This window comes from Pteropus vampyrus, unplaced genomic scaffold (genome assembly GCF_000151845.1).
Source record: "Pteropus vampyrus isolate Shadow unplaced genomic scaffold, Pvam_2.0 Scaffold303, whole genome shotgun sequence".
NCBI classification, from domain to species: Eukaryota; Metazoa; Chordata; class Mammalia; order Chiroptera; family Pteropodidae; genus Pteropus; species Pteropus vampyrus.
Window position 1 is genome coordinate 2,010,168 of NW_011889084.1, and position 21,305 is coordinate 2,031,472.

Below are 21,305 nucleotides of genomic sequence, written 5' to 3' on the forward strand. Positions count from 1 at the left end.
AGAACTATTCTTGATTTAAGGAGACTAAAGGGAAATGACAACTAAACACAATGCATGATCCTTGAGTGGATATTGGGTTAGGACAAAGTCATCTATAAAGAACATTACTGAGACAATTAGAGAAACTATCATATGGACTGCACACTGGCTACTAGTATGGCCTCAATGTTAACTTTTCTGAGTTAAATATATATAGCAATATTGTAGTTATGTAGAATGTCCTTGTTCTTAAGGATCAATGCCAAAGGATGTAGGGGTGAAGTACGACATCTGTGACAAACTCAAATAATCAGGAAAAATATATATATAAATAGAGAAAGCAAATATATCACAATGTTAACATGTAGTGAATTTAGGTGAAGGGTATATGGGTGTTCCTTGTACTAGTCTTTAAACTCCTCTAAAGGTTTAAAATTGGCAAAATTGGAAGTTGGAGAAAGAATGCATTTGTATGCGCCTGTGCGTACCTGAAGAAACTCTGGAGAGACTTTAAGAAGCTATGGATGCTGGAGAGTAGAGAGCGGGAACTGACGGAGATGGGTAGAGAGGCTTTTAAAGTTTTTGAACTTTAAAACATATAAATGTATTACCTGAAACATGTAAAATAAATGAAGACACTGTAAAATTTCTCCTGTACATTTGTGAATCAAATTAGGTCTAGACCAGGGTTTCTCAACCTGGGCACTGTTGACATTTAGGGTGGAATAATTCTCCGTTGTGGGATCTGTCCTGTACATTGTGGGATGTTAAGCAATATCTCTGTCTCCACCCACTAGATGTCAGTAGATACCGCCCCCCAACACATACACACATTGTGACAACAAAAAGTGTCTTTAAACACTAACGAATTATCCTCTGAGGAGCAAATCAAGCTGTTTAAGAAGCTCTGAGCTACAGGTGACCAGGAAGACTGTGCCACTGGGTCCCTCAGGACACATAAGGCCACCCTGCCAAATCTGGGAGATATAGCAGATCTACCTAATACATAGAAATAAACATGGGGAAGCAGCCAAAATGAGGAGACAAAGAAACATGTCCCAAATGAAAGAACAGCATAAAACTCTAGAAAAGAACTAAACAAAATGGAGGCAAGAAATCTACAGATATAGATTATCAGATATAGAGTTCAAAACACCGGTTATAAAGATGCTCAATGAACTGAGAGGAAGAATAGATGAACACAGCCAGAGGCAGAAAACCTCAAAAAGAGACAGAAAACCTAAAAAAGAACCAATCAGAAATAAAGAAAATATTGTAGGGAATCAACAGCAGATTACATTAAGCAGAGGATCAAATCAGCGATCTGGAAGGAGAGGAAGCAGAAACATCCAATTGGAACAGCAAAAAGAAATAATAATTTTAAAGAAATAAGGATAGTTTAAGGGCCTTTTGGGACACCAAGCGTAACAATAGCATATCTTAGGTGTAATTGAAGGAGAAGAGATCAAGGGATTGAAAATTTATTTGAAGAAATAATGACTGACGACTCCCTGACTTGGCAAAGGAAACAGACATACAAGTCTAGGAAATGCAGAGTCCTAAACAAGATGAACCCAAAGAGGCCCGCACCAAGACACATCATAATTAAAATGCCAGAGGTTAAGAACGAAGAGAGAATCTTAAAAGCAGCAAGAGAAAAACAGTTATCTACAAGGGAGCTCCCATAAGACTGTCAGCTGATTTCTCGACAGAAACTTAGAAGGCCAGAAAGGATTGGCATGAAATAGTCAAAGTGATGAAAAGCATGTGGAACATTTTCTATGACAGATCACATGTTAGGCCACAAAGAAAGTCTCAATAAATTAAAGAAGACTGAAATCATAACAAGCATCTTCTCCCATCATAATGGTATGAAACTAGAAATCAATTACAAGATGAAAACTGAAAAAACACACAAATACATGGAACCTAAATAACATGCTACTACACAATGAATGGGTTAAAAATGAGAACAAGGAAAAAATAAAAATGTATCTTGAGACAAAAAAACCACAATGACCCCAAAATTAAGGGGACACAGCCAAATAAGTTCTAAGAGGGAAATTCATAGCAACACAGACCTACCTCAAAAGACAAGAAAAATCTCAAATAAAAATCTGACCATACAACTAAAGAAATAAACAAACAAAGCTCAAAGTAAGTAGAAGAAAGGAAATATAAAGATCAGAGTGGAAATAAACAAAATAGAGTCTAAGAAAATCCAAAGATCAATGAAACCAAGAACTGGTTATTTGAAAAGATAAACAAATTAATAAACCTTTAACCAGACTCATCAAGAAAACAAAGAGAGAGGACCTAAATAAATAAAATTAGAAATTAAAGAGAAGTGACGAATGACACCACAGAAATATAAAAGATTATAAGAAAATGCTACAAATGATTGCCAACAAATTCGACAAGCTGTAAGAAATGAATAAATTCCTAGAAACAGACAATATTCCAAAACTGAAACAAGAAGAAACAGAAAATCTAAACAGACATAACTACTAACAAAACTAAATCAGTAATAAAAAAACTCCTCCCAAAAAGAAATCTTGAGCCAGATGGCTTCACTGGAGAATTTTACCAAACATTTAAAGAAGAATTAACACCTATCAAACTATTTTAAAAAGAGAAGGGAAGGCTTCCGAGCTCATTTTACAAGGCCTGCATTACCTTGATTCCCAAATCAGATGAAGACATTACAAAAAAAATAAGTAAATAAAGGCCAATATCCCTGATGAATAAGGATGCAAAAATCTTCAACAAAGTATTAGTATACCAAACTGAGCAATACATTAAAAAGATCATACACCATGATCAGCTGGGATTTATAACTGGGATTTATTTCTCGGATATAAGGTTGGTTCAATATCTGCATATAAATTAACATGATACACCCCATAAACAAAATGAAGGATAAAAATCATATGATCATATCAACAGATGCAGAAAAAGTGTGTGACAAAATTCAGCATCCATTTATGATAAAAAACTCTCAGCAAAGTGGAAATAGGAGCCACATATAATAAAGGCCACATATGACAAAATAATAAAGGCCACATATAACAAACCCACAACTAGCATCATACTCAATGGTGAAAAGCTAAAAGTGTTTTCCTTAAGATCAAGAACAAGACAAGGATGTCCACTTTCACCACTTTTATTCAACATAGTTTTGGAAGTTCTAGCCATAGCAATTAGATGAGAAAAAGAAAAAAAGTCATCCAAATTGGAAAGCAAGAAGTAAAACTGTCATTATTTGCAAATGACATGATATTATATACAGACGACACTAAAGAGTCCACCAAAAAACTAGTAGAACTGAAAAATGAATTCAGTAAAGTAGCAGGATATAAAATAAATATTCAGAAATTGGTTGCATTTTAATATACCAATAGCAAACTATAAGAAAGAGAAATTAAGAAAACAGTCTCATTTATAATTGCACCCAAAAAAATACCTAGAAATCAATTTAACCAAGGAGGTAAAAGACCTGTACTCAGAAAACTATAAGACACTGAAGATACAAAAAAATGGAAGGATACACAATGCTCATGGATAGGAAGAATTAACATTGTTAAAATGTCCAAACTCCCCAAAGCAATCTACAGATTCAATGCAATCTCAACCAAAGTACCAACGGCATTTTTCACAAAACTAGAATAAATAAATTCTAAAATTTATACAGAACCATGAAAGATGTCAAACAGCCAAAGCAATCTTTAGAAAGAAGAACAAAGTTGGAGGTGTCATGCAATCTGATATCAAACTATACTATAAGGCAATAGTCATTAAAACAGCATGTTACTGGCATAAAAACAGACAGAGATCAATGGTATAGAATAAAGCCCCAAAATAAAACCCATACCAATTAGTCAATTGATCTATGACAAAGGAGGTAATAATATACAAGGGGGTAAAGACAGTCTCTTCAATAAGTGGTGTTCGGAAAACTGGACAAATACATGCAAAAAAATGAAACAAGACCACTTTCTTATACCATATACAAGAATAAACTAAAAAATGAATTAAAGACCTAAAGTAAGAGCCGAAACCATAAAACTCCTAGAGGAAAATATAGGCAGTAAACTCTTTGACATTGCTCTTAGTATTATTTTTTCTGATATATCTCCTTGGGCAATATAAACAAAAGAGAAAAAAAAGACTATATCGAACTAAAAAATTTTTGCACAGCAAAGGAAACTATCAACAAAATGAAAAGACAACCTACTGAAATGGGAGAAGATATTTGCCAGTGATACATCCGATAAGGGTTTAATATCCAAAATATATAAGAAACTCATACAACTTAACACCAAAAAAAAATCCAATTAAAAAATGAGCAGAAGACCTAAATAGATATTTCTCCAAAAAGGACATATAGATGGCCAACAAATATAAGAAAAAATGCTCAACGTCACTAATCATCAGAGAAATGCAAATTAAAACCACAATGAGATATCACCTCACGCCTGTCAGATCAACAAACAAGTATTGGCAAGGATGTGGAAAAACGGAACCCTGGTATATTGTTGGTGGGTCTGCAAATTGCTGCAGCCACTATAGAATACAGTATGGAGATTCCTCAAAAAATTAAAAATAGAACTACCATATGATCCAGAAATCCCACTTCTGGGTATCCAAAGAAATCCAAAACACTAATTTGAAAAGATATATGCATTCCTATGTTCACTGCAGCATTATTTATAATAGCCAAGATATGGAAGCAACCTGTGTGTCCACTGATAGAATATTAGATAAAGAAGATGCGCTACATAAATACAATGGAATATTACTCACCATAAAAAAGAATGAAATCTCACCATTTGTGAAAACATAGATGGACCTAGAGGGTATCATGCTAAGTGAAATAAGTCAGACAAAGACAATACAATTTCACTTATATGTGAAATCTTTAAAACAAAATAAATAAGCAAAACAGAAAGAAACATAGTAACAGAGAACAAACTGATAGTTGCTAGATGGGAGGGTTTGGGGGGCTGGGTGAAAAAGATGAAGGAATTAAGAAGTACAAATTGGCAGTTACAAAACAGTCACAGGGATGTTAAGCACAGCATAGGGAATATAATCAATAATACTGTAATATAGCTATATATGGTGTCAGATGGGTACTAGAGTTATCGGGGGGATCAATTCTTAAGTTAATGTAAATGTCCAACCACTATGCCGTAAAACCGAAAGTAATATAATATTGAATGTCAACTATAAGTGAAAACATTTTTTAATTAAAGAAAAAAAAAGAAGCCTTGAGCTAGACAATTAGGACCAAAATGAGCAATACATTAATCTATGACAAAGGAGGCAATGAAGAAGTATGCTTAGGGAAGCTGGTGATTTCAGGAGTGCCATAAAAGTGACAGTACCTGAAGCACTCGGCCCATCTTTATAAATGTAGTTATCTAGAAAAATGCCTTTTAAAAATTGCAGACACACCTGTGCCATAGAGTGGGATGGTAAAATAAAATTTTCAAACTTTGTTTCTGATATAAAACAAAATCTGCCATGACATCTGACAAGATCAATCGAATTTGGGAACCACACATTTCAAATAATTTCATCTTTAACACCTTTCCCAATGTGTCCCTAAGGGCATGGACAGGGAAATGCAGAGACGTAAAATCAGTGTCATCATGTGTCTGCTTACCCTGTCCCCTGATACAAGGCAGTTCCCACCGGTGCTCCAGGTGAGGACAGTGATGTTGGCAGTGTGCGTTGGGGGGACTGCATGCTGCTCCTTGTCCTGCTTATTAAACACGATCACTTCTCCAGTCTCCCAGCCAACAGCCAGGATCAGCCGTGTCGGATGCCAGCACAGGGAAGTGACCCGGAACGATCTCTCAACATGTGTATCAGGCACGCGCTCTCCCTATGACAGACAAAAGGTAAATCCCATATTACAGAGAGAGGGGCAGCTACTCTAAGAATTTTTGGCTAATCAATGGAATCAGCATTAGCTAAAAGATAAAGAGCTGTTTATCAAGGAAAAGTTCTACTTAATTTTCATAGAAACATGAATTTGCTCCTAGCTGAGCTATGAAAACGTAAGGTTAACCACGCTGACCAGCTTATCAAGGAGCATGACCTCATACAGCTGCTTGGTAACTAGCTAGCATTTTAATGGATTCCAATAAAACTTTATTTATGAAAACAAGTGGTAGGCCATTAGGTAAAGTTTGTCCACCCCAAAGTTCTCAAAGTGTTGTCAGGTGACCCCAAGGGCCTTTTTGGGTCTTCAAGGCCAAAGTTATTTTCAGAATGACACTGAGAAGTTATTTGCCTTGTTTACTTTCATTCTCTCACTGGTGTATAGTGGAATTTTCCAGAGGCTATGTGACATGTGATGATGTCATTGTTCTGATAGCTAACGGAATATGTACTTGCATATTCTTGTTTTCCAGAATTTTCTAAGGAAAGAGGTTTAGGGTATAAACATGTAGGTTTTCAGAGATTAACTCAGTTTGTTCTCAGTACTTCTACTGGACTCTTTCTAGTAATCTCTAGTTATACCTCCTACATCTGTGACCCTCATTATCATCGAATAAATCATTACTTAGAAATCCTAAAGTTTTCCTTGTGCCAATTAGAAACATAAGAAACACTTTGTTTTGTAGTAATATTTAAAACGTTTTTGTCTAAAATTGGTATTATTTTGGAATTTAATATTTATTCTAAAGAAAATTTTATAATATATATTAAAGAGTTCTCTGACTCCTAAAAGGGAGGAATCTACTCCAAAGGAGCTGGGCGACACTGTGCTTGGTGCTGAAGCTGGACTAACACGAGAGCTGATGGGGGCTCTGGCTGAGCTTCCATCTATGTAGAGGCCAAAGACCGATGTGTGTCACAGAAGAGAGCTCCAACGAGCCAGACGAGACACCAGGAGGGTTTGCCCTTACGTGGGGGTAGGGAAGGACTTCCTCAGGAAGTACCACCGAGCCACTTCTATCTGGAAGCAAAAAGGCTGAGGGAGACTCTCTTGTGCAGAGGGCACAGCACGGGCAGCGCTGGAAGGCCGAGGAAGGCCTGGCATGTGTGCAGTGTGGGAGGAGGAGCACCATGTGAGGGGTAGACGAGCTGAGCCTCAGAGAGCACTGGGGGCCATGTTAGGGATTTCTGTCCTCACCCGAAGAGCAATTCTGGGGTGGAGAAGGTGAGAGCAGGGAGCAATTCCATTTATGATTCCAAAAGATGGCTCTGCCCGACGTAGAGAATGGGCGGGGGCCCTCGAGGACACAGCTGCTGCAGTGAGAAAGCTGTGCTGGTTGGCCAGAGGCTCCGGTGGGAAACTGGGAGAATCTGGCCAGTTTCCAGAGGGTGGGGAGGGGGTGTCACTGTCACTGTCACTCCTAGGCCCCCATCCTGGGCATTGGGACCGAGAACACTCAGCCTTTGAAGGGAAGTATAGGGCAGAGGATGGTGGGGCAAAGTTCAGTTCACTTTGGACTCATAGAGTTTGAGGTCTGTTTAAAACACTCAGATGTCCAGCGGGCAGCTGGATTTCTAAGTCTGCAGCTCAGAGGGGACTTGTGGGCGGGAGACTTAGGTTTGTAAGTCATCCACTGATAGATGTAAGTTTGTAAGTTGTCCATCACAGGAGGAGGAGGAAATAGAGGGAGAAGAGGCCTGGACAAGCTCAAGGCATGCCATCGGCAGGCCTGGTTTGGAAGGGGAGGAAGGCTGGATGAAGGAAGCAGGATGGAGGACAGCCCCTGTGAGTTCCACAGCATGTTTCCTGGAGGACTTTACAAGAGTGTGGAGCAATGTGGAGATGAGATATCAGATAAGGACCCAAAAGCACATAGGGCGTGTTATGCAGACACCGCTGATGACTCTACATGCTTGAGTGAAGTTTCCCAGGCAAGAGTAGGACTACAGAGGGCTGAGGAGCAAGTGGGAAGGAAATCTGATTTTCTTTGTTAAGTATAAGGTGCATTGTATACTGAGAATTTGTGTGTGGGGTATTGGAAGTTTGAGGAGCTTCTAGAAAGTTTCTGCTGTGGATTGAATTGAGCAAATTAGCAAAAAGATATGTTGAAATCCTCCCCCCTAGTACCTATGTTATGACTTTATCTGAAAATAGGGTCTTTGCAGATGAGCAAGTTAAGATGAGGTCATTAGGGTGGGCCCTAATACAATGTGACTGTGTTCTTAATAGAAGAGGAACGAGACACGCAGAGGAGATGGCCCTGTGATGATGGAAGGAGAGGTATGAGTGGTGCAGGTACAAGCCAAGGATTGCTGGCAACACCAGAAGCAAAGACAAACCATAAAACTGATCCTCCCCTGGAGCCTTCAGAGAGCAATGCCCTGCCAACCCCTTATTTCAGACCTGTGGCCTCCAGAACCGTTTTCAGGCATTCAGTATGTAGTCATTTGTTACAGCAGCTATAGGAAACTAATAGTTTAGTCAACGTGAGCCAACAGGATATTGGATTGGGATGGATAGACAATGCTGAGGGGCCATTTCTTATTGGTGACCATGAATTCATTGTGGAATCTGTCTTAAGTATTTCTAAATATCTCCCCAAACCTAAACTGCAGAGGTCAAAGAATATCCACAAAATAGGGCCTTATGATACTGGGAGTTAGGACCTCAGTAAGAATACACACACACACACACACACACACACGCACGCACGCACGCACGCACGCACATGCACACCATACCCCACCCCCTTAAATACTCCTTACCATATAACCCAACACCCCACATCTCCCACCCTATCCCCTCCCACACACACCTCATATCCCACATCCCCTTCTACACTCCATCCCACTCCCTTCACAAACACCCTGCACCCACACACATACCTTACACACATACCGCCCTCCTCCCCAAGACACACACATACACATACAAGAAAACAAGAAAGACAAGAGCCAGAGCTACTGAAGTTAGAATCATTGCTTCTTGGTACTCACTTGTTCCAGGTATATGTCCACACTGCCTCCCGAGGTTGTACTGACAGAGGCGACTGCCAGGAATGGATGAACAGGGTGCCAACTGATGTGCGAAGGAGACCCAACTGCATCTGGGGCTTCTATTCGGTGGTCAAAATAGAGGGCCATGATGAAACTCAGACCTAGTCAGGGTTGAAACCTGCAGGGGAAAAAGCAACCAAATCCTGTGGTTTTGAACAAACCTATACTCATAAGACACTCAGCAACTTATAAATGCACCTTCACACCGATGCAGGCAATTTTATGTGGAAGAGACCTCTAACAGGAAAAAAAAAAAATTAGAAGCAAGAGATTGGCCCTGCAATGATCCAGGGCATGATGGAAAACAGTAAAACTTACTGACATCAAAACAACAAAGAAAAACTCTGATGCCTGGATGTGTGTAATCCTTGATCATTTGTATTCAAATCATAATAAGGATAATTTATAACTCTATAGCTCCCTTTTAAGCAAAAGTTCAAACCAAATAAAAGCAAATTGTTTTACAAAAGAGCAATGTACAGAAAAACCTAGTACTCAATTTCTGATAAAGCTTGAAAACCAAGGCTGTCTTCACGTCCAACTCTCAGGTAGGAGAAGGTAAAAAGATTCTTTTGTTAGAGCATCAAGAAAACAAACCCACAGCACTATGGAGAAATTGAACTTCATTAGTTACAGGAACTTCTTTCTTTCTTCCTTCCTTCCTGCATTTCTCTTTCTCTTTCCTGGAAAAGATGTGCATACTGCCCCTTTGCAAGAGGGGTAGGATAGTGAATTAAATGAGTCAACTTCTGCCCAATTTTCCATACCCTAGAGTCAGTTTGGGGAAGCTAACTGATGAGAAGAGAATGTATGTGGGGTGGTTTGCTATCATTTAAAATTATTCAACTTCATAAGCGTTAGGATGGCTATTACCAGAAAAATAGAAAATAATTTTTGGCGAGGCTGTAGAGGAACTGGAACTCTTGTGTATTGCTGGTGGATATATAAAACAGTGCAACCGCTGTGGAAATGGTAGTACCTTAAATTTTTAACACAGAATTACCACATGGTTCAGAAATTCTAGTTCTGGGTATAGACCCAAAGAACTGAAAGTAGGGACTTGAACAGATATTTGTGCACCAATATTCATAGCGGTATTATTCATAGTAGCCAAAAGGTGGTAACAATCCAAATGTCTATCGATGATGAATGGATAAACAAAATGTGGTATTTATACAATGGACTATTATTCAGCCAAGGAAGGAAATTCCAACACATTACATCACACATGAACCTAGAAGACATTATACTAAGAGAAATAAGCCAGACACATAATAAAATAATGTATGATTCCACTTATGAGGTACCTAGAATAGCCATAGAGACAGAAATTCATAGAGACAGAAAGTAGATTGGTGGTTGCCAGGGTCTGCTGGGGTGGTGGACTGGTGTGTTTAATGTACACAGGGTTTCGGTTTGGGAATATGGAAAACGTTCTAGAGATGGTGGTGATGGTTGCACAATGTGAATGTATTTAACGCCACTGAACTGTATATTTAAAAATGGTTAAAATGACAAATTTTATATTATGTATATTTAACCACACCAAAAATATTGTGCAGCAATTATTCAACACCTGCAAAGTGCTATCACTCTATGAGAGTAGGGGATGGACTATGCCGTTTGCTTTTAACAATAAAACAGTTGTATCAGAGGAAGACTTGAAGGCTCAGTTTGGATCTAGGGAAGGAAATCCCGTTCAGTGAGAAGCTGGAAGGCATGTAGGTACAAGCATACAGTCACATTTCAAGTGTTTACCTTTTTATTATGAATAAATACCCTGAATACTAAACAAAGGGGAGGGGTGGGGCAGAGGGAAGAAAAAAACTCCATTTATTTTAATCAACTTGCTCCTCTCAGCGACAGACGTCCAAAGTCTCCACCGCCTCCACTGATCAACTTCTGAGAAAGAATGTGTTAAGCTCATTCAACCAAAGGGTTCGTGGTACCCAGGCTAATTTAAGTGGCATTACTGATTGGAGATGCTGCGCGAGGGAACCGGAAAAACTTTGGGGCAAAAGGAGCTGTGTGGAGAGGCGTGGAGGACAAGCATCAGTGGCCACTCTCGAAAGCCTCACCATCTAGGCCACAGCTCCTAGGCCTGGGGACGTGCGGGGTCAGAACTGCATCTCGTAGACATGAAAGAAAGCCATTGCTGGTTGGGACGGTGAGGCTCCATTGGGCCGCAAGACCGACCGCGCAGAAAGGTGGTTTCATCTCTCCCTACTCCGGATTACCAGAAGCTTTGCCAGCGTCGCCCACCTCCCAACCCGGTCAGCTCCTCTGGGGCTCGCACCGCCATGCGGCCTTCAATCAGACTTGGACTGCGTCTGAGGTGTCCGTCATCTAGCGCTGACCGCTCGGGGCCGCGCCCGGCACCGCCTAGCCGTGACCTACCCGTGAAGGGCCGCGGGAGACCTGCCGAAGCTTGATTTCCGGATGAAAATAACCTGGGAGGGCACGGGATGGGGTCTGGCTCGCCTCGTAGTTGCCCTATTCCCGGGCCCCGCTGCATCCCAGCCCCTTCCCGTCCCCGCCGGGTCGTCGTCCTCCTCCAGCGCCCCGCCACCTCCCCCGCCCGTCACTACCCGAGCCCCTCCTCCGCTCTGCCACATCGTAGCTCTTCTCCGAGTTCCCGGCCTCCTACCCCTAACACCTGGCCTCCTGCGGCCCTAGCCCCAGACCTCTCTCACCTTCGCAGGGTCGCTGCGCCGCCGCGCGTTGCCGGGACAACGGCTGCTCGCAGTACACGGAAACAACCGAAGGTGAGCTAGGCGGACGCCGAAGGCGCCCGAAGCTTCTCGAGGGGCCGGAAAAAGTCGAAGACAATCGGGAACGCTCCTGCGGCGCGGAGCGCAAGATTTTCCTGCGGGTTCCCTCCCGCGGCGAGTTCCAAGGTCCTGCAGCGCAGTTTCTCCCCATCGCAGCCACAGTTAAGAATCAACAATGGTAGCTCGGAAACGGGGCCAAGAGGCCTGATGCCGTTCTGGGCAGAGAAGTGAAGCTAGCGAAATTCTTCTAGGGGTGATGGCGATGCAAAGCCTCTTGGGACTCGCTCCCGTAGTTACACCTTGCCAACCGCTAGGTCGGGCGGGAGGTGGAGGAAGGCAGCAGAGGCTGGGAGAGAAACGGAACGCCATCTTCTCTAAGAGTCTTTGACTAATCTTATTGCTGCTGGGTCTTCTGGACCCCATACCGTTTCCAGGCTGTGCTTTGGTCTCAAGGAGGACTTGGTTCAAACTCCTCCAATTGATTCCTTGAAGTTTTTAGGTAATATGACATGCGTTCAATGCTTGGGGGCGGGGGGGGTGGCGCATGTGGACGCCTCTGGCTAGAAAATGGTAACCAACGATATGGGTTCATCAGATTAGAAACCAACCTGATTCGTGGCGCCTGACTGCATTCCCAAAGGCATTAGCAACATGCGCTCTGACCTTGTGGTCAGGTGTGGTTAAACTAACTTTGAAATTAGCTTTGAAAAACAAAGCAGTGAGCTTTTTGAACCACGCTTCTCTTGCTCATGTCTGCTTCCACGTCTGGAAGTGTCCTTTCTCTTCTAATAAAACTTTTCTACTGTAAAAAAAAAAGTGGTGTCATGTCATTAAAAAAAAATAGTTTCTACAGCAAAAAGGTCCACATTGTTAAATGAAAATTCAAAGAGGAAAATGTAGATATTACTGGATGAGATCGAATTGGTTCCGGATCACATTCTATAAAGAAGAGTCTATTGTTAAAACTCCATTTTCATAAACACTATAAATTTTTATTGAATAAAGTTGACATACATTTTCTAAGTTTAAAGTATACAGCGTGTTGCTTGGGTACATTTATATATTGTAATATGATTGCCCATGTAGCTTATAATATTGTACGATAGTACAATATTATTTTCTATATTCATTATGCTGTGTATCAGATCTCTATGGCTTATTTACTACTTCCTACAAGTTAGTATCCTTAAACACATCTTCACTCTTCCTCCCATAAACACTAGAATTTAAAAAACACTCTTTTATCTCCCTAACGAAGAAAAAGGGCCTAAGAGCGCAGCACCACCCGCTACGCGAAAGAAATTCAAAAGCACACATTCAATAAAGGTTGTTATCTGCCTCAAGTTACACTTCCAACACTTTTCCTTTCGCGCGGGATTCAAGATTTGGAGCTGAGACTGTGTTTCTTCTCACGCATCCGTCAACACTGCCCCGGCCAATCACAGCCCGGGCGCTGGCTCTATTGGCTGTCGGTTCACCAATACGGAGCGACGCACGAGCTTGCAAGACCGCGAGGTGGTGTCACAACATTACCCGCGTCGCAGACCCTCCTCCCGCCTCCGCCCAGCGTCTGTGCGTGCAAGAGCGCGCGCCCGCTGTTGGCCAATGGGAGTGCCCCTCGAGGGAGACGTTCGCTGAAAACTTCGGGCGTGCTCGTCCCCGTGCGCGTCGCCCCTCCTCAGTCCGCGCACCCGCAGCCAGGCCCCGCCCCGCGCACCGCCCCTGCGGTCTCTGCCGGCCGCCGTAGCCGGAACTGCTGCTGAGCGCGGCGGGCAGGGTCTCCAAGGAGGCTGAGCTGTGGCACCACCGGCGCCTGCAGCCAACTAGCCTCACCCCGGCCGCTGAGGAAACGTGCCGGGGCGAGCTTTGCTCGGTGACTGTATCCCAGGCAAGAGCACCACACCGGCGTCGCGGCCTCGCTATAGCTGGCGCTCAGGGCCCGGGGCTGCCCAGCCCGGCCGGATCCGTGGGCGCCCGGGAGGCCCCCGGGGGGCCCGGGAAGCCAGGCTGCTGCGGGGCATTGATGAAAAAGGTGACTAGAGGTTGGGGCTCGGTAGGGGTGGGCCACCTCGACCAGCTATCATGGCGAGGCCAGCTCCCAGTTGGAGCGGGGCTGCGGGGGGAGAGGCCTGCGTTATTGCCGCGGTGGTTACGTACCGGGTACTTTGTCGGAGCGCCTCCGGGGAGCCCGGACCGAGAAGTATTGCATTGACAGCACGCTTTGTGTGCAGCCAGAAATCGACCCGAAAGGGAGGGTTTTGTTTTTTCCTTCCCGAAACGTGACAAATGTTGTTGAGCCGGGATTAGGCTTGCGGTGATTCCACTTTTGCACGATCAGGAAGTAATATTGGAGGTTTTCGGTAAAAGGTTTCCGTCCCCATGTTTTCCTTTTCCCCCAGGGGAAAATTCTGAAATGTGTCAGTATCTTTTTAATTCTGAAGAGCCATGTCCTTCTAGAAGTGTTGAGTTTAGTGTTTTCCAATATTCAACCTGGCAAATGGGCAAATTTATTCTGTTGTGGATGATGTATGCTTTGCCTGAGCCCTGCGTTGACTGTGGGTAGCTTTGGGATGACAGGCCCCTGGAAGTAGTGTTTTCCACGTTATAACCCAGAGCAAGGCCCTTTGGAATATTTTCAGGTTACTTAAGTAGAAAGGGATAGGTTGAAAAATGAATAGTGAGAAGTCCTGTGTAATGAAGTCCTTTAAGTTTGGATTTTTGTCTGTGTAGTTCTATTCTTTGACAGGTTTAAAAAGAACTATCATGAATTTAAATGATTTATGAGATCATTTACAACAGATGAAAACTGTTTACAGATCATTTTGTGACAATACATCAGAGCAGTAGTAGGTATTACTTCGATTTTTACTCATTTACAAATCTTGGTATGAGAGGCCCTTGCCCCTGTTACTGTGTTTTGTTAGTCTCACGCCTTGTTCTCGTTTTCCTTTTAAATGGAAATGTTATGGTCCTCAGCAGTTGTGTCGAGCTTGTCAAACACAGTTTGGGCATAGTATCAACACCTGTTGAGGAATATAATACTTATACCTTTCTTGCTTCATCGCACATACATATTAATATTTCTGGACTTAAAATTTTGATAGATACCTGAATCTATTTTTGAGTGGGTCTCCCTTCTGGGCTACAAACATTTTGAATACTCACATTTTGACATTTGTTGTTGACATTTCACACAGCAGTGAGTAACAAAGTTAATGCAATAATTTTATTGATGGTTACCAAGAGTTTTAACGCAATTCTCTTCTACTCATTCTTACATTTGGACCTGGACATAACTGCTGTTCCTTTCATAGTTGCTCTAACCTGTTTAGTGTAGTAGGCTCCTTTGTTGCAAAAAAAAAAAAAAAAAAAAAAATGTTTAATTCGTAAATCCCCGCAGGAGCACACGGCTCCCACCCTGGGAAGCAAGATTGCCAGAAACCTCGAGCTTATTATTCTTTATGTCTGTTTAAAAATAAGCAGGCGGACAGGCAGCCGCGGGCCACTATGGAGTTCCCTGTGCACGCAGGCGAGCCCGCGCCTCTCCCCTGCGAGGGTGGATCCGGGTCCCTCGCCCCCGTTCCAGGGTCAACTTTGGGGGCCGGCGTGCGGTGCAGGTGCGCGGGCCCAGAGCCCCGCGCGTTTTAGAGGGGTGGGGAGGGGTGGGGTCGGGGGGCGCGGGCGCAGAGGCCCAGCGGGCCCAGGCAGCGCGGGGAGCAAGGCCGGAGCGCAGGCTGCTCGCCGCTCAGGCCATGAGCCGTGGCCCCGCCGGGTAGGTGGTCCCAGGCCGCTACTCTGGGATCCCAGAACCTGAACCTCGAACCCCGAACCCGGACCCCGCCGGCCTGGGGCGCCGCGCGGGCAAGGCCGTCCGGGCGCGGCCACAAGCTGCCGCTCGCCGCCCGGGCGCCGCCGTATCCTGGGCCACGGGGTCCGGGCAGGGGTCCAGGCAGGGGTTCGGGGTCCCAGGGTGCGGGCTCGGCCGGGCGGCGGCGGGCGGGCCGCGGGAGGACCTGGAACAAACAACGGCGGCCATGTTGAGAGGGAGGCGGGTGGCTAAACTTCGCGGCGGCTCCGGGCCGCGCCGGCCTCACCGGGGTCCCTCTCCTCTCCCGCAGGATGACAGTGAAGTTGGGAGACGGCGGCGGCGGGGAGGAAGGGCTCAAGAGGCTGGGCAAGAGGGCGGCCGATGAGGACGCGCTGGAGGGAGAGGGTGCCGGCAGCGGGGACGCGGCCGAGGACAGCAGTGGCACAAAGAGGGACGGCAAGACCCCCCGGGGCGGCGGCGGCGGACCCCCGGCCCCTGCGGGAGGCCCGCAGGCCCCGTCCCCGCCGCCCGCCTGCCCCCAGGACCAGCACCACTTCCTTCGGTCCAGCGTGAGGCCGCAGAGCAAGAGGCTCAGGAAGGACTCGTCCTGCGCAGGGGGGAGCAGCAGCGCCAGTAGCTCCGGGCCCCGCGGAAAAGGTACTGGGGACCCCAGCCACTTCCAGAGTCGCACTGTACTTGCCTCCTGGCCTCCACCCCATTTCCCGATCCCGCTCACACATCTGTCCAGTACTCACTTGGGGTGGCACTCTGGAGGGGATGTGCCCCTTTCTCCTCCAAAAAGGCTGTCTCTGTATATAAACTATGCTAAGAGGCAGGCATAAGTATCCTTTCTTTGGGCTAATACAATAGGTTCCTGAATGTCGTTTTTTCCCCTCAAAGGATCATTTTTGATTTATAAGGTAGACTATTTTACACAGCAGACAATAGTTTAGAAATGGAAAGAGAAAATACCTGCGATCTCTTTGCCAGAGGTCGGATGGTGGAAATACAACAAAGGAACGGGCTTTTGAAACTCATTTGAGGGAAGATTGATAAGAAGCCAAAAGTGATGCCAGGGTTTGACTTGGGCTCATCACCGTCTGCTTCAAGTATTCTAGGCTCAAGTATTAAAGGCATCAAGACGTGGACCTTGGAGTTTCCGTGCCATGGAAAGGATCTCTCCTAAGTAGTAGGTAGTGAAAACATTTGTGGCCTTGATATAAAGGAGCAATAGTCTACAGTGTTTGTCACTGTATTCAGAGGACATTGAGAATATTACATCTTTACTAGGGTCTCTACCAAAATAATAAGAAAACCACGTGTCAGTTTTGCTCCTGATGTGCTGGTTCTCCATTGTTTTCTGCTTTTATCTGTTTCTCTTGCAGCATTCTGCTTTTCCTGAATTGTACAAGGGAACTGCTCTTAACATCCTTTTTGTTTTAGGGCAAGTTTGCAGCACTTTCGTAGATATATGACATCAATTTCCAGTGAGTTTTGCATGAAAAACCTCAGCTTCTTGGGAAATGGTCATTTAAATTTATTTAGATGGTCCTGGTAGTTTTTAAAAGGAAATATTTCAGAAGCTAACAGAGAACACATTTTGTAGATCTGTACCAAAAGTGTAACATTAAACTTGCTTTTTCTGCTTCATTCTTAACTGAAGGCTAGCCTCTGAAATCATGGATTTACTCATTTTTTGGTAAAGAATTTTGATGTATTTTTTATTTAAAGATGTAAATGTAAAGCAATTTAATTTATTTCAGAAACTAAAGCTTACCTCATATAAGTTTATTTTGGATATGATAGTTGAATCATTAGGAAAATATTAATTTCTTTTTATGGCTTCATTTGTTTTGCGAAAAATAGTTTTCATTCCTAGTTATAGGTGTGTCTAAGTTATTATGTGTAAGCTCCTAGGGTGCCTTCGAGGGTTTGTTTGTGGCTTCAGATGCCCTGGATCTAGAGTCCAGTTGGAGTTCACTGCCTTGTCACCCTGGCCCTCTGCTCTGACCTTGGTCTGCTCACTTGACCGCTTGAACATGCTTTTCTATCAGAGAGGCGTTCTCACCTGTTAAATGAGGAACAGCAGTGACTGCTCCACTTTCTCAAAGTGTGACTGAAGTTTGGCTGCAAGATGAGGAGCTTGTGTGAATGCACTCTTATCTGTAAATGGCTTCCTGTATTTGAGATGATAAAACTTGAGTGGTTATATATGTGTGTGTGTGTGTATTCCCCCCCCCCCCCCTTAAATTCCACCCCCTCTCGTCCCACTTCCACCCTTGACCTATGGATGTTGCCGTCTCTCTTTGAGAACTGGGTCTCTGAAGGCAGGGCATCTGCCCCCCAACGTGTTTGCGGCACTCACTGGGACCTGGCGCACCAGAGACCTGGCTCACCCTGGGCCTGGCTCACCTGGGGTATGGTCCGTGGCTCCACCTGGGGCGCAAACCCAGGACCTTTTGCGTGTAAAGCAAATGTGCTAACTCCTACACTATGGAGCCACCCGGTCAGTTATATTTTTGGCAGTCATGTGATGAGGGGAAGTTTGCTTTGGTTTACCTAGTTGATTGTGACTTGCTTAGATGGTATAGGTTTCCTGGATTAGCCTTGTATCAGATCCTTGATGCTTTTGTTCTTGGTTCCTGTCTCCAGTGTGGCGTAGAGCAGCAATTGACTTTCCGTTAGTAAAGTGGAAATTTGTTAGAATTTGTGCATCTTGTGAATAATGCATTTTCCTATCTTAGCAAGAAAATATTTAAGGTAAATCATAATGGTGGCTTTTAGGAGAGGAAGAGTAGGAAGTATGTCTCCTTTGCTTCATAGAACTTCTTGGCCTGTGGGTGGCCTTTAGCTCCTCTTGACTATGATCTGCTTGGGCTACCAGGATCCTTTGGCTGCACTTCTCCACACCCAGGACTTCCTCCTCCTTATGCCTCAGGGCAACCTCTGCTCCCTTGGAGCTTCCATTAACAGCAGAAAAGAAGATCAGGTTGTGATTGCATGCCCCTAAGCTTTGAAAACTATTCTTAGAGGAGCATTTGTCTTTCAGACTGGAAATCTCCACCTGAGGTGGTGAGCATGGATCAGTAAGTAAACGAACAGTCCAGCAGGTACTCAGATTTGGTCCTTGTTCATAACGTTGATGAGATGCCCTAAGAACTTTTGTTTATATCAAGTAGCCCATAGTAAAATGGGTTTCATTATACATTGTTTTGTTTAAAGTTGCAGAACGTGTCAGTGATATTAAGCGATGACTTCCTATACTGGCATTTTTAGTTTTTCTCTTCAGAAAAATATAATTTCTTTATGCATAAGGAATAATCACAGTGCAGTCATTGGAGGTTCCTTTGATTGATTACTTATCGCTCTTGGCAGTTTCAGTCTTAACATGTATGAGAACCTTGCAGTAAATTTGGAGAAGACTGGAGAAAGGGAAGTCCTCCTTGCTTTGATTCTCTCCACACAACTGTTTTTTTTTTCTCTAATAACAGACTATTTCAACCTCATCGAAAAATAATTTTTTTCTAGTACAATTTCGAATTCTTTTTGAATCGATAAAGGGAAAATACTTAAGATTTAGCACCTATGTGCCAGGCCTCTTGCATCTGTTTCTTTAGTTTTAAATAGGTGCAGAAACTGAAGTTTGTTGTGTAAATAATATGCTCAACCTAAACAGAAAGTAAGCTGCAGAGGAGAAACCAGTGGATCTGCTTGATGCCAAAACAGATGTTCCTGTAGCCCTACCATACTGCCTAGAGTGACCCAAGGACACATTTGAGACTGAAACCCAGAATTCACAGCTCTGTGAGAACATGAGCCAGGAAACAAAACTCCTAATGCCCTTCCCCATTTGGCAGTTAGCGATGTGGGTGATTCTGGGCAAACTAGTGCACCTCAGTTTATCTGTAAATGGGGATAATACCAGTGCCTGGCTCAGTGCAGTAAATACCGCAGTGAGGTCCGGCTGGCCAGTGCTTAGCAGGCTCCCAGTGCCTGGTCGTGGGGTCAGGGCTACAGGCCAAGTCTGAGCAGATGGACAGGGGACGGGGAGGCCCTGTAGGGAGGTAGCGGGTAGAGGTCCCAAGAATACCTCCAAGCTGCTGCCCTGTCAGGACAGTTTAGATGAGGGGGTGCCCGAGGTGGTGCAGAGTTGGACCCTCAGTTTTCATTGTGTCTTATCAAACTTTCGTTCCACCCTTCGAGCTAGTCACACAGTGTACCTTCTCCACAATTGAGCCGTGTCGCCCGGTTTTGCTATGCTTTTGCTTAGTGATCAGTAAATCACTATACAGAACTTACATTTTGTATAACCTGTGGGCTGCCCGTAGCTTCTAGGTTTTTAAAAGACGTCTTATGAAATATCTCATCCTAATTTGGTCAACCTTTGGGAGACTGGAACTTTATGAGAAAGAGGTTCAAATCAGCAGTCAGGAGACCCAGCTTCAACCTGTCTCTCCCAACCCCTAGAGTTGCCATTGGTTGATTCAGCTGTGGGACAAAGGAAAAGTTATTCAACATGCCTGAACCTTGGGTTCCTTACTTTCAAAATGAGTCAGTGAGATACCAGCTGAAGCTGCGCTCACCTTAACACTCAAGGATGAGGGAGTTCATGGTGCAACATGGACTTGCGTCCTGTGTGTTCTCAAGAGGGTGTTCTGGAAGTTAGATTGCCTGAAATCAGGATAGTTCTGTGACTGGTGGGCTGTGGGCCCTGTTTAGCCTTGGCTTTCAGATAGCAGTAGACAGGGAGTGGCCAGAGTGTGCACTCACTCTCCAGGGGTGGAACTGCGTGTGGTGCCTGGTGTGGCTCCAGTCCTGTCTCTACTGCCATCACTCTCATTCTCCCTTCATCAGGTACTTGGGGCCAGGCCCCGGGCAGCTGGTTGGAGTACAGCTGTGCGTACTGTAAGTCCCTGCCCTCCATATTCTCCGGGAGGGTGGATACATCAGATCAGAGGCTGGAGCGCTGTGGTTCTTATGCCTGGTCCGATCCAATAAATGTTGTTTAATAAAATCAAGTGCAGTGACAGCTGTATGGAGCCACACTGGCCAGCCAAGATATCGGGCTTTGCTGGAAGCTGTCAGACTTCATTGGGAGAAGAGGAGGAAGAGGAAGGAGAGGCATTCCTTCGACTCTGTCTAGCACACACTGGTATATCCTATGTGATGGCTGCCCACAGTGGACGACACAATAACCCTGACACATGGTCTATTGTGTGACAAAGACTCCCTGTGCACAGTCGGTTAGGTCTCCAACCTTTTTGGCACCAGGGACCGGTGCTCCTATGAGAATCTAATGCCTGATGATCTGAAGTGGAGCTGAGGCAGTGATGGTAGCGCTGGGGAGTGGCTGCAAATACAGATGAAGCGTTGCTTGCTTGCCTGCCGCCTACCTCCTGCTGTGAGGCCCAGTTCCTAACAGGCCATGGACTGTTACCTGTCTGTGGCCTTGGGGTTGGGGACCCCTGGGTTAGGAGACCTGTGGCCCAGGCTACTTCAAAGATGGGTCACAGTGGAGCTGTCTAAGACAGAGGAAAATATCTTTAAACCAGAGGTTCTTGGTAAATTACTAAGTTCTCGCTGTCTTTGTGGAATTATCTTTTACCAACTGTGTATACTTTAGGATTTCTATTTCATGTGGTACAATTGTGCCTTGTTTTGGATTATATGAAGATATAAAGATAATAGAGGAATGATTTCAAATAGTGGAGTCACAAATGTAAAAATTAGCGTTTTCATAG

At 44.3% G+C, this 21,305-nt stretch overlaps 2 protein-coding genes across 8 annotated transcripts in view; one reads left to right on the forward strand and one right to left on the reverse strand.

Moving 5' to 3' along the window:
* The window catches only part of IFT140 (intraflagellar transport 140), a 90,866-nt gene extending 79,058 nt beyond the window's left edge, over positions 1 to 11,808 (reverse strand). Inside the window, exons 1-3 of one of the 3 annotated variants that reach the window (XM_011376841.2) lie at positions 11,679 to 11,808; positions 8,926 to 9,103; positions 5,648 to 5,869 (exon numbers count right to left, since the gene is read on the reverse strand). In XM_011376841.2, the coding sequence (XP_011375143.1) occupies positions 5,648 to 5,869; positions 8,926 to 9,072 (369 nt within the window). In that variant the 5' untranslated portion in view covers positions 9,073 to 9,103; positions 11,679 to 11,808. Of the gene's footprint in view, positions 1 to 5,647; positions 5,870 to 8,925; positions 9,104 to 11,382; positions 11,543 to 11,678 lie in introns of those variants that run through there. The other 2 variants (XM_011376840.2, XM_023521453.1) reach the window with 2 other exon arrangements.
* A 1,672-nt stretch (positions 11,809 to 13,480) lies between these two features.
* Positions 13,481 to 21,305, forward strand: part of CRAMP1 (cramped chromatin regulator homolog 1) — a 58,969-nt gene continuing 51,144 nt past the window's right edge. Inside the window, exons 1-2 of one of the 5 annotated variants that reach the window (XM_011376850.2) lie at positions 13,481 to 13,788; positions 15,875 to 16,221. In XM_011376850.2, the coding sequence (XP_011375152.1) occupies positions 15,876 to 16,221 (346 nt within the window). In that variant the 5' untranslated portion in view covers positions 13,481 to 13,788; position 15,875. Of the gene's footprint in view, positions 13,789 to 13,866; positions 15,374 to 15,434; positions 15,529 to 15,874; positions 16,222 to 16,554; positions 16,758 to 21,305 lie in introns of those variants that run through there. The other 4 variants (XM_023521326.1, XM_011376851.2, XM_023521325.1 and 1 more) reach the window with 4 other exon arrangements.